At 39.9% G+C, this 15744-nt stretch overlaps 1 protein-coding gene across 3 annotated transcripts; it reads right to left on the bottom strand.

The window, feature by feature from the left end:
* Positions 1 to 1211: 1211 nt before the first annotated feature.
* LOC104357891 (cytochrome b5) lies at positions 1212 to 15395 on the bottom strand. Of its 3 annotated transcripts, none has more exons than XM_042798138.1 (6): positions 9133 to 9170; positions 7979 to 8033; positions 7321 to 7449; positions 5606 to 5635; positions 3162 to 3196; positions 1212 to 2305 (listed from the first exon to the last, which is right to left on the bottom strand). In XM_042798138.1, exons 1-6 carry the CDS (start codon positions 9153 to 9155, stop codon positions 2227 to 2229), a joined length of 351 nt encoding a protein of 116 aa, XP_042654072.1. In that variant the 5' UTR covers positions 9156 to 9170; the 3' UTR covers positions 1212 to 2226. The 3 variants fall into 3 exon arrangements, with proteins under 3 accessions (XP_042654072.1, XP_042654071.1, XP_032866542.2); XM_042798137.1 differs by lacking the exon at positions 9133 to 9170 and adding an exon at positions 8762 to 8826; XM_033010651.2 differs by lacking the exons at positions 7979 to 8033; positions 9133 to 9170 and adding an exon at positions 15202 to 15395.
* Positions 15396 to 15744: the final 349 nt, after the last annotated feature.

Below are 15744 nucleotides of genomic sequence, written 5' to 3' on the forward strand. Positions count from 1 at the left end.
CTGTCAGCTCAACTGCTTTCAGGTGAGACTGAGTACATAGGTACTCCAGGGGACTGCATCAACAGACACACAGTATATGGGACCCAGAGCTATACTATACTAAAACTCCCAAAACACACACAGCATGGAAAAAAGACCTTTCACAGCAAGTCATTTGCTTTATGAATCCACTTTGATTGCACTACCCTGTCTGCTGATGTGGACATAATTATCCCAATCTAAAATTCTTGGGGGGGGGAAGAAGGGTTTTCTAAAGTTGCTGGGTTTGATTTTTTTTTTTTGCCTCACTTAGACATGTGGACTTAAATGTTATTTTACAAACTAACAGAAAATTTAGTAGTTGAAAGTTGATTTGAGTCTAGATACCAACTCAGAGTTAATATAACCTTTTTAAAGGCTACTTGTGAAAAAAAGTCAATGAAGCCTGAATTTTTAAACTCTTCTTTACCACATTCAGAGGAAAAGCTAGGACAAAAACAGGACCAAAGTTAGTTAGTGCTAAGCACAATCCCAAACATTGCCATTTATACTGCACGTTAAAATTGCTAAGGTAAAGAAGTTGATGGGATCTACTATATGTGCATATATGGCTGTATCTGTAAACCAAGTCTGACAGAACACATGAATACAAATGAAATAGATACTGAACACTTTCACAGCTGAAGCTATATGAGATACCCTTATTTGCTGTAACAGTAAAGGAATTCCCACAAAGGAATCCCACAATAAGGAATTCTTCAAGGAGTCATGTACTGACATAGTCCTACATATGCATAAAGCAAATTCCTGAAGTCACAGCACTTTCCCTTACCTAATTATTTTTTTTTTTTTTATATAAAGCTCATGTTTACAGTGTACTATCTTTTGATTTGATTTGACACAGGACTTAAATTGCACGCACCTTCCCTGGTGCTGCCAAGAGTCAGACCTTGGAATGGTGTTTCAAGCCCTGCTGAATGTCAGGGAGGCAGAGCTTGCAGGGACAAACCACTGAGGCACTAGTTGGTGTCGAGGTCATTCAGATAAAAACATACATCTAAGCTAACTGCTCCATAATATACTTTCTCACTTTCCATGCAACTTCTCCGCATAAGGGACATATCTTGACTTTCAACATATATCAAACAGGTACCCCTGAGAAGTGTCCCAATATGCAAGACCATCTCTTTCCAGGCCTTCAAAAAAGTTTGAAATTAATCTATGAGAGCCAGTGAGAATAAGCAATTAAACTTTTATTCATGATCATTTACATATGACTAAAAATGTTCACCACAAAATGGAAGCTTTCAGTTATCTTGTTTTTAGCAGTGAAAATAGTCATCTCTTCATAGTAAAGCACCAAGGAACATATCACAGAACAGTCAGAAACAGATTCCATATACATGACAAAGCTGAAGATTTTATAAAAGTCTAAAAGTTCCAGAATAAATTCTGGAGTCACCTGAGTGCTTGGCAGGAACAGTTATTTAGTAGCAGTTACTTTTTTTCTGCCTTTTTTGCAAATAAGAGCTACCTTCCACAAAACTGAGACGGACATTAATTGGGCCAAACATTAGGTTTCATATTTCACCTGAATTTTTCAGTGGGAGTCAAACAGAACAGTTTGCTGGTAGGAGTACCTACAACTATAAAGAGCAGATGTCAAGAGGAAAGGAAAAAATAAAAATAAAATCACCTCATTATAGCCCGATTGGTAGGGCCCAACCACTTACAGGCACCTATACAGACTACTCCACTCAGCTTTTTTCATTACATTTAATTAGCATTTCATTCAAACATACTACATTTCAGAAGACAACATAATTTTTTAAGTTAAGTTGTGTACATGGACAAATACATGTACACAGTTTTGGTAGTCCTTTAAAGCTGTAAAATTTATATGTAAAGAGAGTCCTATGGACCCCATTACAGATTAAAGAGAAATAACCAGAATCAGTGTTACATACAAAACAGTATTCTAACACAGAAACCAATACAGTTATCAAATAATTAATTAGAGAATAAAATTGTTATACAAAGAGAAATGCTGCCTTTTTATCATTTCAGAACAGCAAATAAGGCGGCAACATTTAAGAAAAGTGCACAGCAGAAAAGAATTTTTCAGTTTTCTGAAAAAGTTGAATTTCTCTTCAGACATCAGACTTTTGTCCTGAAACATAGTGGGTTAGGATTGCTTATATTCTCTCCCAGATCACTCTCTTCTTGCATTAGTTCTCAGTAAGGCGCTTACTCTGACATGTAGGAATGATACATCAGGGCCGCGATAATTGCTGCTATCAGTGGAATCACCCAGTTGGACCATGAACTAGAAGGAAGTTTTTGAAACAGTAGTTTAGGAAGTGACAACCAGCAAGTTATTTTTTTCTTAAAAAGTCATTGTTTAAAGAGGTCCTTCCTCCACTCCAACAAATACTTCAAAGAGCAACAGAACACCTGAGCTGGCCAGTCATACAGGAGCCAAGTAAAAAAGCCTGTAATGTTAAGGCTTTGTACTAGAGCTTACAAGAAGTCTGCTTACTAGAGAAAAGTAAGACTCTAGACATGTTTAAAGTCATGGCATGCTGCCCAGAATATCATTCATTCAAAAGCCACTTAAGTAGCAGCATCACATAACACTCTGAAGCACCCAAATTCCTCACTGAGAGGCATGGAACAGTGCTCTGAGGCTTCATCAGTAGGCAACTGTCAACAGGATCAAACTTTATACAGTTTGATTCAATGGTGTTCCAAAGTGGTTCTTCCAACCCCGCCCCCTCCAATTCTAACAGATGTTCCTTCTTAGACACACAATCCTCTTATTTCCCATAGATGCAACAGTTGTATCAAATTTTAGAAATGAAGCATCCATGTCAGTAAAAAAAAAGTTGGCAATGGCACCAAGTGTCTTCTATTCACCTGAGAGCCTCCAGAAATGAAGGCTTGTGCAACAAACTATTTGGTAGATACTGATACAGCAATGCAAAAAAAAAAATCTAGCTACTAAGCTAACATGCTTGTAAAATGGTACACAGATGCCAACATGGACTTGACATAGAACAGAAATTTTCATGCTCCATCAACTGACATCTAAGCTTCCAGCAGACAAAAGCTATTAAGCTTTCTAGGCTTAAGAAACATAATCATGAGGAACTTCAAGTTTAACATCAGGTGTCATACTATACCTGGAATTAGACTGAGCAGTGGTAATAAGAGTTTCCTGGAAAGCAAAGCATAAGAAGATATTTACATCAGGCAGACACCCCTCTCCATCTTAACTAGCCCCTCAATTTCTAAACTCATTAAGTGGGACTAATTTAAAAACAACTCAGTGCATTGCATTTGAAAAGTATTTTCTCAGAATTCCTGTAACAGACTGTTGTATTAGAAGCTAGCTAGCAGCATTATCTGTAGTCAACATTGTATCAAGTTATTAAAAAAATATCACAATGAATTTTGCTACAAGTTTTCCATGAAGCTAACTTCAACCTTAAATTACATTTGAAAAGTTTTAGGCAAGTAAGTGATGTTTGTGTTAGGTGGCTAAAATTTAATTGAAAATACTCTGTATTAATACACAAATATTTCTTATCTCAAACTTACATGAAGAAAGCTACTAATTCACATCTACAAGGCTTACTGAACTCAAGCTTTTTAGTGTGGCATTTCAGATGGCTTAAGAATCAGTCAAATTACAGTTGTTTCTGGTATTGGACTTGTTCAGTTGCCATAGAAAAAGAAGTACTACAAGATCAAATACCAGTTGGCAGATGACCCTAAGTGCATTTAAAATATCCAAGCATTAAAACTGTACTTAAAATTAGTGGTACAAGATCCATCACTGAAAAATTAATTGTTTCAGTATCAGAGTATTTGCAATTCATTTAAAGAGCAAGATTCGCAACATCCTCTCATAGGTTGAAACAGGCTACTTCTGCAAGCACTCAAATCATCATAGCTTTACATGTGACAAATATCATGTTTAAAAGAATAAGACCCATCTATACTGGTTTTGTGAACATACCCATCAAAAACTAATCCCAAAGCCAAACAGCATGAAGCAGCTTGTGCCCACACTATCAAGACTAACACCTTCTACAACAGTCTTGCCACATCCAGGGCCAGGGGATGGTTCCCCTCACACCAAGACAGTATGAGAAATATGGCCCAGCTGGTCAAAACCTGCTTTTAAACACGACAACACTGGACATGTACACTGATGGTACTTTATATACAGTGCAAGGATGAGAAGGACATTTGAGAGCACAAGGCCTTCTGACAGCTCCTTGAGGGCCAGGGCCTAACTTGTCACACCACCCACCGAGTGCAGTGCAAAGCAAAACTGTCTTATCAGCTACACCCACATGTCCTCCTGGAGGAAAGCACTCCAGCTTCCTTCTGGAATGATGGAACACACACATGTAGTGTCAGTAACTGTGACCAGCACTAAAAGAAGGGAGTAAGCCAAACAAGAGTGTAGTAAAAAGTAATTTGGATACATCTTAACTCCCAACTGACCACACTTTGGCCAAACTAACATACCAAGTACTTCAATTTAGTAAGTTTCTGTGAGCTTAATCAAGGGATTGTATACTAAAACTTGCACGTTTGTTGCTCTTACAGTTTAAGTTAAACTGCCCTGAATTTCAAAAGAAATCTGAATAGCGATGTTATTCTTGGTGGAAAGAAGCTCTTAATTCCAGCCATCACTCCATTTCTTATTTTTATTAGTATACTAGTTCCAGTCCTTAAAGTCAGTAATTGCTATAGCAAATATTTCAGCTTTTTTTTTTTTTTACACTTCCTTTCTTTTAACTTATTAGTATTTTTGGAAGATCTTACAAAAGTGATTGTTTCTTAAAAGTAATCTCTCAAATAAGAGTAAATTACTATTCTCACTACACTTCATTTAAAAATAATCTTCATCTATTTCCTAAGCACATTGCTATTCTGTTAAGCCAGCCCTGAGCAAATATCCTCTTTACACACAGCAGCAGCAACTGTACAAACTAATCCCTGATGCACTTGCTCCTTTAAGGGACATCTAAACTTTATAAATTTGATAGTTGAGTGCCAACACAACTTTATTCTAATAAGGATTAAAAAAAACCCTTAAAAAAATAAGTGCAGTACTCAAAATCTTCCAAACCAGTCAGGAAGCGAACAGTATATTCACCTTGAAAAGGGTTCGCAGTCGCAAATTAACTGATCTATAAATACAGCAAGTGCCTGTATATTCTCTATCTACTAGTGTTACCCATATATTGTTAAGCATCTTTTTTTCCCCTCACAAACACTTATTAATTTAATCTATTCTGTCTATAAACTGATTTTTTTCTTAAACTGAATACTAGAAAACCATTGACTGATTCTAGTCTCACCTTTTTGCTGCAGTGTAATGCCATCACACTTAACCTCTTGGTTCAAAACCACACAAATTAAAGAAAAGAACAGCTAACAGGCAGAATAATTTGAAGCCAGATCGACAGGTTTAAGAGATTCATGACCTGAAACACAACACTTAAATCCAGCTGAATTGTGTTTGCCTCTGGGGGTATACCAGTTATGGACAGATGCTGTTCCCAACGCCCAGATGAAACAATGTGGCATTTAAACAAAACACACTTACTGTTGGTTTCTGAAGCTTCCCTCTATCATCCTGCAGAAAAAACAAGCAAGAAACATTTAGACAAAAACCCAAAGCACTCAAAAAAGGAAAAACCATTTATCACTAAAATCAGTTTGCAATTTATTCTGTTTAGGTATTGTTAAGGTATACTTATTCTTACCCAGGAAACAGGCTTGCAAATGAGCAGACATCAGTGTATAATTTTGAGCTACCATGAACAAGATCACTTGCTTAAATAATACTCCCCAGTACACTATAAAGAAGTGAAAACTGAGTCTCCAACATATTTCATTATTTCTTGTGCCCATGTGTTTGCATTTCCTTTGTCTCTAAACAGTACACATAACCTTAGCTTATACACTGATTGCAATCACATTAGTTTACTTCTACCTAGTCTAGTTGTACTATTGGGCAAAGTCATTTAACTAGTTTTGGTCCAACATCCAGAGCAAAGGTCCCAAATTCTATGGACTTTTCATAAACTCATGAAGTTTTACTTGAAATAGCCACATTCATTACAAAAAAAGCCTAACAGTGTATCATAGCAGTGCTCTATTTGTGTATTAAGCTATCAAGCTGTTTGTATCATACCAAATGAAAACAGGCACTTGTCAAACAAGGAAGAACTGGACTGGTAGCCAGGTTAACACTGGCTTAACTAAACTTACTGGAATCAAATGCCATCTGAAATAGGTAGCAAGCCTACAAAGTTACAAGTATGCATCAGAGCTGAATTATTAGGAGAAACTACACTATTCACATTTATTAAGCAGGCCCAAAACCGCTACAAGATCACAAATCTTAGTATGAAATAAAATACTCAGGACAGAGATATTTACCCTGAATGCAAGACAAAACATACACAACACTAAGAGTGAAGGAGTCAGGGATGGGTAGTAAAGCAGAACAGAGGGACACACTGGCAGCCTGAACCTCTAACAAGTGTTTTTCAATGAATAAGGCCTTTTTTAAGCTCTCCTGCATCTATCTGAAGGAAGCTAAGGCAGCAGCTCTGTAGCTAGAAATAAATCCTTCAAAACTCGAGGCAGCAGAAAGGTGCTTGTTAAAAAGTACAGGAAATGGTAAAGTATAGAAAAGAGGAAAATGACAAATGGTTCAGTGGGAACTGGTCAGAAACAATCCTGACAACTACAAGTAGGGAACACTGATACAGCTCAAACAGGGGGAACCAGAGAGGGGAAAGACAGAGCATCCAACTAGAAGTACGATGCTTACAACAGCTGTTTTCTAAACATACATATGAAGAACCAGGATTGTAATTTTAGATCCAGATGAAAGCCTGGCATGTATATTTACAGTGATGAAAGTGGCTGTTAGTAATCACTCTGCATGTTGTCGTAAGAAAAGGTCTAGACATTCTGACACATTACCTTCAGTGGTTATAAAGTCTCATTATAAAGCTCACAGGGTACACCAGAAACAGCACTGTTCCATACTCAGTTTAGTCAAGAACTAAGCTGTAAAATATTTTGAAGCAGAAAACTTTTGTATGTGACCATCCTTATGCTATACTAATCAAATCCCTTCACATTGGGGGAACCTATCTGCAGTCCAGGTCCACCTACAAACATCTGCAGGGCTGGCATCCAACTAAACTGGTAGCTCTCCTTTATTTTGAAGGAAGTTACAAGAGAAAGAGCTAGACACAAAAACACTATAGTAAACAGCAAGTACTGGTGCTCTCACATACTCACCGGATGAAGTTCCCCAACAATAAAAGTTTCTGACAGTGTCCTTGCATCTGTGGAATGGCCAACATCTTCGAAGTTCTCAGTAGCATCTCCCCCAGCTTGCTCCCTGAGGACCTCTTCACCACCTGGGTGCTGCAGTTTTTAATGAGATTGAATTTGTTACTGAAAACCATTGCACATTCTAAAAATGGAAATGCTTCATTTCTACATTTCTAAAAATAAAAGTCCTCACAAAATAAGCTTCTAGATTTCTCAGAGTAAGCATAAGCCTCTCTAGTTATTTAGAGAGGTTTATGTACTCTCTGAAGCCAAAACCAAGGAAGACAAATCTCTACTCCATCAGTGACAGAGCAGTAACCAGCATTACCCCAGCAACTAATGCATTTAGATTATGAGAATCAGTCAGTCTAACAGTCCAACTATTATCTAAAGTTGCATTCTGTGTTCTCACTTCTGCAGGAAATATGTATTTTTATCCAAACAACGCTTTATACAGCAAAAGGTTAAAAACTAAAAAGGTGTAAATTGCATCACGAACGTTCCAGGTAGATGTAACAAAGCTATTCACAAGAAGAGCACGCAAGCACTGAAATAAGTTGGCAAAGGAGTACACAATCTCCATCCTTTGAGGTTGCCTACACAAGGCAGTAAGGAAACTGACTTTCAAGTTAATACTAGTTTGAGCTGGGAATTGGACCAGATAACCTTCAAGCACCCTCTCCAAAAGAAATTATTGTATTATTATCTAGTAAACCAGCTGTTTTGGAGATGTTTTAGCACAACTGAAAGCTCATACAAGACGCCAGAATAGCAATTTGCTTTTAGCAGACTTTGGAATCCCAAAACCACATTGCTGATAAAACCCTTGAGATGCAGAGAAGCTGTCTCACAGTTTCTCCTAATAACTCAAACCATGACCATTCCCTTAACCTAAATGCCTGTTCTTCATTGACTTATATTCTTTCCCAGGATGCACTTTTGGGATTGCATGCAGTTCCATACTTCCAACTGTCTGTACATACTGCAAGATGCATCACATTTTCTAGTTCATTGAATTTTCTCAGCTTCAAGTTACTCATTCATATAACAGATAAGTAACATACCATAAAAATTCACCACTCAAGTAGAAAACTGCTACATAAACACCAGGAATTATTATTAGGTAAGCAAGTTTAAAGCACTTTACTACTGCTTTGGTGACCATGAAAAACTCTTAACATGCCCAGTGACAAAGGAAATAAGGCTTTGGAGCCTCTTTTCCATTTTTAATGCTTCTGACTACAGGATGTAAAATGATGAAAATAGGCAAAATTTCAACTATTTAAGTCATCTTGCCTTGAGAATAGCTGAACAGAAAGGCTATGCTTAGGCAGTAGACTGAAGAAATGGCATAAATATTTCTGCTAGTCTAGGCAATTCTGGTTAGCATTTACTTCAAATCCACCATATTAATCTCCCATCAATCCTTCTCTTCCAGTGAAAATAAGACTTGTTCATACAGATCAGGATGACGCTATTACTACCAGTTTTCAGCCGTACCAGAACTCGAATCTTTTCATTAAAGGCTGACTTTTATCTTAAGAAAGTTCCTTTAAAAAAAAAAAACCACAAACCACACCCCCCAAAACCCAATACTTTTTTTAAAGAGCCAAGATAGCACAGCTAGAAGGGTAAGGGATCCCTACCATGACTAAGCAAAAGCAAGATTAAGCAACTGATAAAGAGATTAGACACAGCAGCTGAGCCAAAAAAGGTTAAAAGAGTGCATGCAGAGTAAAGATTATGCAAGCAGACGTGCTAATATGGCATGCTGACCAAAATCCTGCCCTTGAATCCATTCTGATAAGTATTCAGGGAAAGGACTACACAAAAGTTGAGGGATGACTCCAGTTCAGCACCTTGAAATGTACAGCACATTTATGAAGCTGAACTTGGGTCTAACAGGCTCTCCCAGATAATGCCACAAGTCAGTTTTCAAAGAAGTCCTTCTGCAATGTGGGGTTTCAGGTTTTGGTGGGTTTTTTTGTTTGTTTGTTTGGGTTTTTTTGTTGTTTTTTTTAATACCATGCTAAAGAATTGCACTCTCCAGAATACAAAAATGTATGTACCATCTTTAGCAGAAAAGGCAAAACTCCTTGGAAAACATACTTAAACAAAACATCAACAAGTAACAGAAGACATTAAACTACCCATAAAGCACTAGTAGCACAAGTAGTATGTAGACTCATACTTATGCATTGCAATGAAACCAAACCCCACCTGTACAAGTAGAAAAAACACTAGTTATTCCAGCAAGTTGCCAAGATCATATGGTTTACACTAATTCCCCCCAAAAATTCACCAACCAAACTAACAACTGGGTAGCTATCAGTATAACTGCATCTACATTAAAACAATTTCATGGACTACTTCAACAAACTACCTGCAGAATGATCATACACTATTTTGTTCCCAAATCCCTCCCTTGTGCCACTACAAAGCAATCATGTAGCTATATGGTCAGCTTCACTGAGGCACTCCAGCTTTTCTCTGGTCTAATTAATAACTGATCCCTCTGTCTACAAAACCACAATATCAATGTCAACACAGTGAGTGCGACCAACCCTCTCAGTGGCTATCACACATCAGCTGAAGGGGACAAACTCACCCTGACCTCTGCCACCGCAGCTGGAAAGCTGGCAGTAGTTTTTCCTCACATCAGCAAGACTAAGATAGAGAGAATCACACACAGAGTTCACAACTCATGCCATCTAGCTTGTGATGTTACTAGTAACCTGTTAGACATACATAGAAGTACTTTGAAACGAAACATTTTTATTTGAGATGACACCTCTGCTTAAAGATGCAAACTTACAAACTTTCTGCAAACAACTAGCACATGATACATGCAATTAATTAAGACCTCATCTCCCCCTAATGAAAGGGAGCAACTAATGTCTCAGAAAGGGCAAGTAGTGACTTTTTTATTAAAAGATCAGCATTTTCCATGGTTCAATGAGTTTCTCTGTTTATATAGGGCCTTTGTTCACACTTCTGCCTGGTAAACAAAGCTTGCTACCAGATTTTCTACTTTAATGAAGAGTCTCTGGATAGACCCTGGAACTGGAAAGCTCAAAAGATCATACAGATAGTGACTCCTAAATCAAAATCCTGCTGATAGAAATAAGTGAAGCATTTTTGCAGGTGAAACTGTGGTTCAAGGGAATGAAAAAGCTTTTGCTGATAAATTAAAATAGTCTAGCCCATTCCTAGGACACTCCCACGTAATAACCAAGATATTTAAGTTACACACCTAACAGATGTCTGTATAGAGCCAGAACTAGTATATACATAGACTAATTCCCAACAGCAGTACATTTAGCAAGTTGTAAATAAAGCAAATAAGCAGTTAAACTCACTGCTCTCATCTGGGTCAGAAGTCTGTGATTACTTCATCCTGAATGCCTATCTCCTCTTCTCCCCCTTGCTACAGTCATGCAACTTTCTCAGTGTCATAGTTCAAGACTCTATTAAACTATAACTACCTTAATTTACAATTCCTGCCCCCTCCCTTCCCATACTGGGCGAAATCAAATCTAGGGTCCAACTTAACTTTCAGCGAGATCAGCAAAAGTCTTCACTAGTGACAGCCTTATAAATTCAAGTTTTGATTTCTGCACAACAGAATGAGAAGCAGAAAGGGGTAGTGACCAAGCCAGAGACCCAGAGAACCTCAGCTTTATTGTGCAAGACAGACCAATGCTTTTTTTGTTTTAAGGGCACTTGCATGTAGTCTGAAGAGTCCTCCACGTTATTTCCATCACCTATTGAAGTTACAGGACAGAAATTCTGTACTCATTTTAGGAGCCTAAGAGAATAGATGTCTTTATAAGAGTGTGTTTTTGAGAACCACTGTTAGGGTTTTAGATGAACTGCAAAAGAAACACCCAGTAGCTGGGTATCAATTTCCCCACTTACAAAACAATTACAGCTTGCAGTGTCTTGCATAAAAGAATGCTAAGCATTTTCAAATCCTCCTGGCAAGCTTCATCAGAGCTTAAAGAAGTGATAACACTGGTTTTAATCCTTAGACTGTAAGGTTCTGCATTAAAAATTCAGACAGTACATTGACAGACTTCAAGATACACTAGTACCAGAACCTTTCAATGCAAGCTATTCACTACCATAAACATGGAAGCTATTACACTACTGCACAATATTATGATGCTGGATGAAAATAATTTATCACCACATAGCAGAGCAAATAATTTTCATTCTGACAGAGTAAAATATTTGTTTTTCTGCCCTTTATTTGATCAGCATTCCAAAACACATTTCATGGGAGCGGTCTGTTCTGTTTAGAAACAGTGCTATGAAAGTACAAACTCACACCTTACAGAAAACCCATTTTCATTGGCCATTAGTATTTTTGATAAATTTTGAGACCACTAACTATTGAATTAACCTAAACAAAGTCTGTATTAGATTAATATTAAATACATACCATAGTTTCCAGAACAAGGAACTTCTCACAGGTAGAGATTTTCCTACTTTATTAGCTTCTGACTAGTTTAAGGAACCCAACCAAGTTCCCACAAAAGCTATAGGAAGGACTTTCACCACAGTGGGAAGGAGATCAAGACACTGATAATTTCATTCTTATTTTTGTAAGCCCAGCTACTCTTATTTAGGTCATTAGATTGACATCAATGCCTGACTAGTGGGATTGCTTTATTAAACTATGCAGAAATACTATCAAGCATTACCAACATACTTAACCCATTAATTGACATTTAATATTATTCACATCTGTAATTACCTGTAATACAGGTATAGCCTTTGGATCACGGTGTGAGTACACATGTATTCCTAGTAGCTATTTTCCCTTAAATGATGTAGGACCTGAAACTATGAAAAGGTTTCCCAAATTTTCTGTAATACAGATCCAACAGCCATTGAGTGAAAAGGTGATACACAATTTTCTGGTCTCAAGTATAGTCTTCCATGACAAGAGCTTTCAGATATTGCACTCCAACGGCTGAGGTCTTTGGATTTCCTCTTGTAGAGAATATACTTTGATAATTAAAGAAAAAAGTCAGAGATGTATATTCAAGTTATAAAGTTTCCCTGAGGTCTGCCATTTAAAAAATAATAATAATAAAAAAAATATATAAAAGCAGTTGCTGGAATTTTCACCGGGATAAGGTGTCAAAGTAGACAATCCTCTTCTCCTCCAGTACTTCACCGTATTTCATGTGATCTTTTTTAAGCCTTGTCCTTAGGAAACCAAACTAAAATGGTCACACTATGCGATGCCTCCACTCCTTTTCAGCCTCACCACCCCCATCACATATACATCACCACCCTGGTCCACTTACCACCTAACTTCACAATCAAGTGTTCACAGCAGCTGATGGTTCTGCAAAACCAAACAAGTTTCACTAAGCATCTACAACCTTTATGAAGGGACAACAGCTGAACAGCAAAAAGACACCCTTTAAGTACTGTGACGGAGTGAAAGGCAGCAGCATACTTCCACTTACTAGGCACGAGAGTGTCCACTGTGTCATTAGCACTGAGGCACTGTAGAGTTTTCAACTTCATAATCAGTAAGAAAATATTTCCACAGGTTAATGCAGTGGCTGGAAAGCGTTGAATTAAGAAATGGGACTGGTGAAGTCAGCTTCCCAGTTCTTCACTCCCCAGTAAACTGACACTTATTTACTATTTGGGAAGAGCAGGAATGGGGTGATGCTTTAGCAGTGCATCCTCTTTAGTACTACAGGAGCTGTTTTAGTAGCCTACACTTAATTCTTCAAATTTTAAACTTTCCTACTCCTGTAAGGAAGTGCAAGAAGTAAAACTGAGTTTGACCACTAGTGCTATTGAAATAGCTGACATAATCCCCATTTAACCAAGAAGTGTTTACTGTACTCCAGAATGCACCAGCAAGAGGCTAATTCCAATTTCTCCTCATCTGTTGCATGTAAATACCTTGGGATGTCTGACAGTGTCAAAAGAATTGGCACATTACTTGAGTAACTGGGTACAGAAAATGAAATTAACCGGGTATTAAAAGCATTCAAAAAAAGGTTAAAAAGTGTCCTACGAAATACTTTAATCCACTGGTTCCATCCCCAAAATCATCAACACAATGAACATCACAATATCCAAGAACTTTCCTTAGGAGTGCAGCTTCATTTAGATACTTTGTTGAAAAAAGTTATCCAATCTCATTTATTACCTCGGAATACAACCCAGAAATTTCAGCTCCAACACCAGCTATATTCTATTGAAAGCTGTTTAACTTGAGGCTGAAATTTGACCCATGTGTACTAGAGTGGATCAGACATCCCAGAGTTGTTCAAGAAACACCTTTTTAACTGCTTACCAACTGAATTATTTTAATATGCTGCTGGATTAGCAACATTGTCCTGAAGGCTGAAATGAAGACTTTCTTGGAGAAATCTGCACAAGTTAGTGCCTCTTAATATTTACCAATTTCATCACATGTGCTGAAGGAAGAGGCTATCAGCTTGCTTGCACAACTAAAATCTAAAAGCTCATTAGACCCTGGATTTTTTTTTTATCATGTGTGTCTTTTTGGGGGGACTTAATGTTGTTTTTTTTCGGTGGGGTTCCCCCCCTCCCCTCCCCAACAGTCTGGAAGTGCTTATACAATTATGCATCGACCAAAACTGATCAAGTTTCCAAGCACAGATACTTCAATTTCTCAAGCTGCATGAAAAACTGCATTCTCTTCCAGGGCTTCTGTAATTAAATTGGCCTTGCCTGCATAACCAAACGTTTCCATAACTAAAGGGTGAAGCAGATCAGGGACAGAGCTAGATGAAAAACAATCAAGAAAGGGTCAGTAGATCAGTTTCACAATTCACCTCACTGAAAAAACCCAGACAATTTGTGCTTAGCACACAGCTTAAGAATGGAACACTACCGGTCTCAAAACTGCCTTTGAACAATTGTATGTTGACCTCTTATCTGCAAAACACTCAAATAATACTCTGAATTTTAAGTGTTTACAACCACAAAAATCAAGATGGGGCTACAGAACTACCGAGGCCTGAATATTGGCATGTCTCTAAGCAATCTGAACCGTATTCTCAAATAAAGTAATGTAAGCCTACCACAGCACTTTTTAATTGAGGACCTTTGCAGACGGGCAATAACGCGAGTGAGGGGAAAAAAACCCTCAAAATATCACTAATAAGTCCTAGACACATTTAATACTGAAAAAAAAATTGCTCAGTAGTTGCATTTCAGCGTCTCCACCAAAGAGTGTTTTAAGTGCAATAACTAAAACGTTTCTTTATTAACCATGACTATCAATGATTACAGCGATTGTTTGTCACCACCAAGCACTCAAACCCATCAATCGTTAACTAGCGAATAAAAAAAAAAAAAAAAACAAAAAAACAAAAAAACCCCACAACAGCCAAAAGCTTTCAACCTGACCACGGAAGAGCCCGACCTTTCGCCGCTCGGCAGTGCCGCGTGGGGTGCCCACGCCGGGACAGCGGCGAGCGCACAAAGCCCGCGTGGAACTTCAGTTCTACCCAGGCAAAAAGTTTAAAGGCGGAGGAGGGGGGACGGCAGCTCCGAGCAGCGTTACACGCGAGAGGGGGGCGGCGTGCTCGGCACACGCGGGTTCTCCCTGCCCGAGCGCAGGCCGAGGGACGGCCGCCGCCCCGCCGGGTCGCCCCACCTCCCCCCGAACCCCACGGCCGCCCCACGCCCGTTTCCGAGGGGCGCGGTGACGGCCGGCCGCACCCACGGCGGCCAGCCGGCGAGCTCCCACAGCCCCACGGCGCTCGGGGAGGCCGCTGGTCGCCGCTGCGCCCCGCCTCTCCTCCCCCCCCCCCCACAACCCCCGGGGGGGGCACCCACCTCGTCCAGGAACTTGGTGACGTCGTAGATGCGGTGGTGCAGGATGATCCAGGTGCTCTGGCTGCTGTTGTGCTTCTGCACCTCCTCCAGCCGGTAGTACCGGCCTCGCCACGCCTCGCCCCCCACCTCGCCAGAGCCCACCATCTCCCCGGCGCCGCGGCGCTGCCCACAGACACAGCCACAAGCCCCCGCGCCCCCCGCGACCACACGTTTATAGCCCCGCTCCCACGCGCGCGCGCCGGCCGCAGCCTCGCCGCCAGCCTATCACCACCCGCCGCCGTCCCCTCCTTCCCCCCCCCCCCACACACCGGTTTCTCATTGGAGGGGCAAAATGCCTTTCAAAGAAGGCGTTCGGCCGCCGGCCCGTGGTTGGGTCGGCCGCGGGGGCGGGACATGCAGGGCGGGCCGGCGGCCCCTTGCCCCACCCCCTCGCCCCGCCGCGGGCGGGAGCCGCTCCCGCCACGTGACGGGCCCGCCGATCACGTGCCGCGCGGGTTCCGCGGGCCGCCGGCGCGCCCGCTGCCCGCCCTGCCTGCCCTCCCC

Source organism: Tyto alba, unplaced genomic scaffold (genome assembly GCF_018691265.1).
Source record: "Tyto alba isolate M040663 unplaced genomic scaffold, T.alba_DEE_v4.0 Super-Scaffold_27, whole genome shotgun sequence".
In the NCBI taxonomy this organism is placed as follows: Eukaryota; Metazoa; Chordata; class Aves; order Strigiformes; family Tytonidae; genus Tyto; species Tyto alba.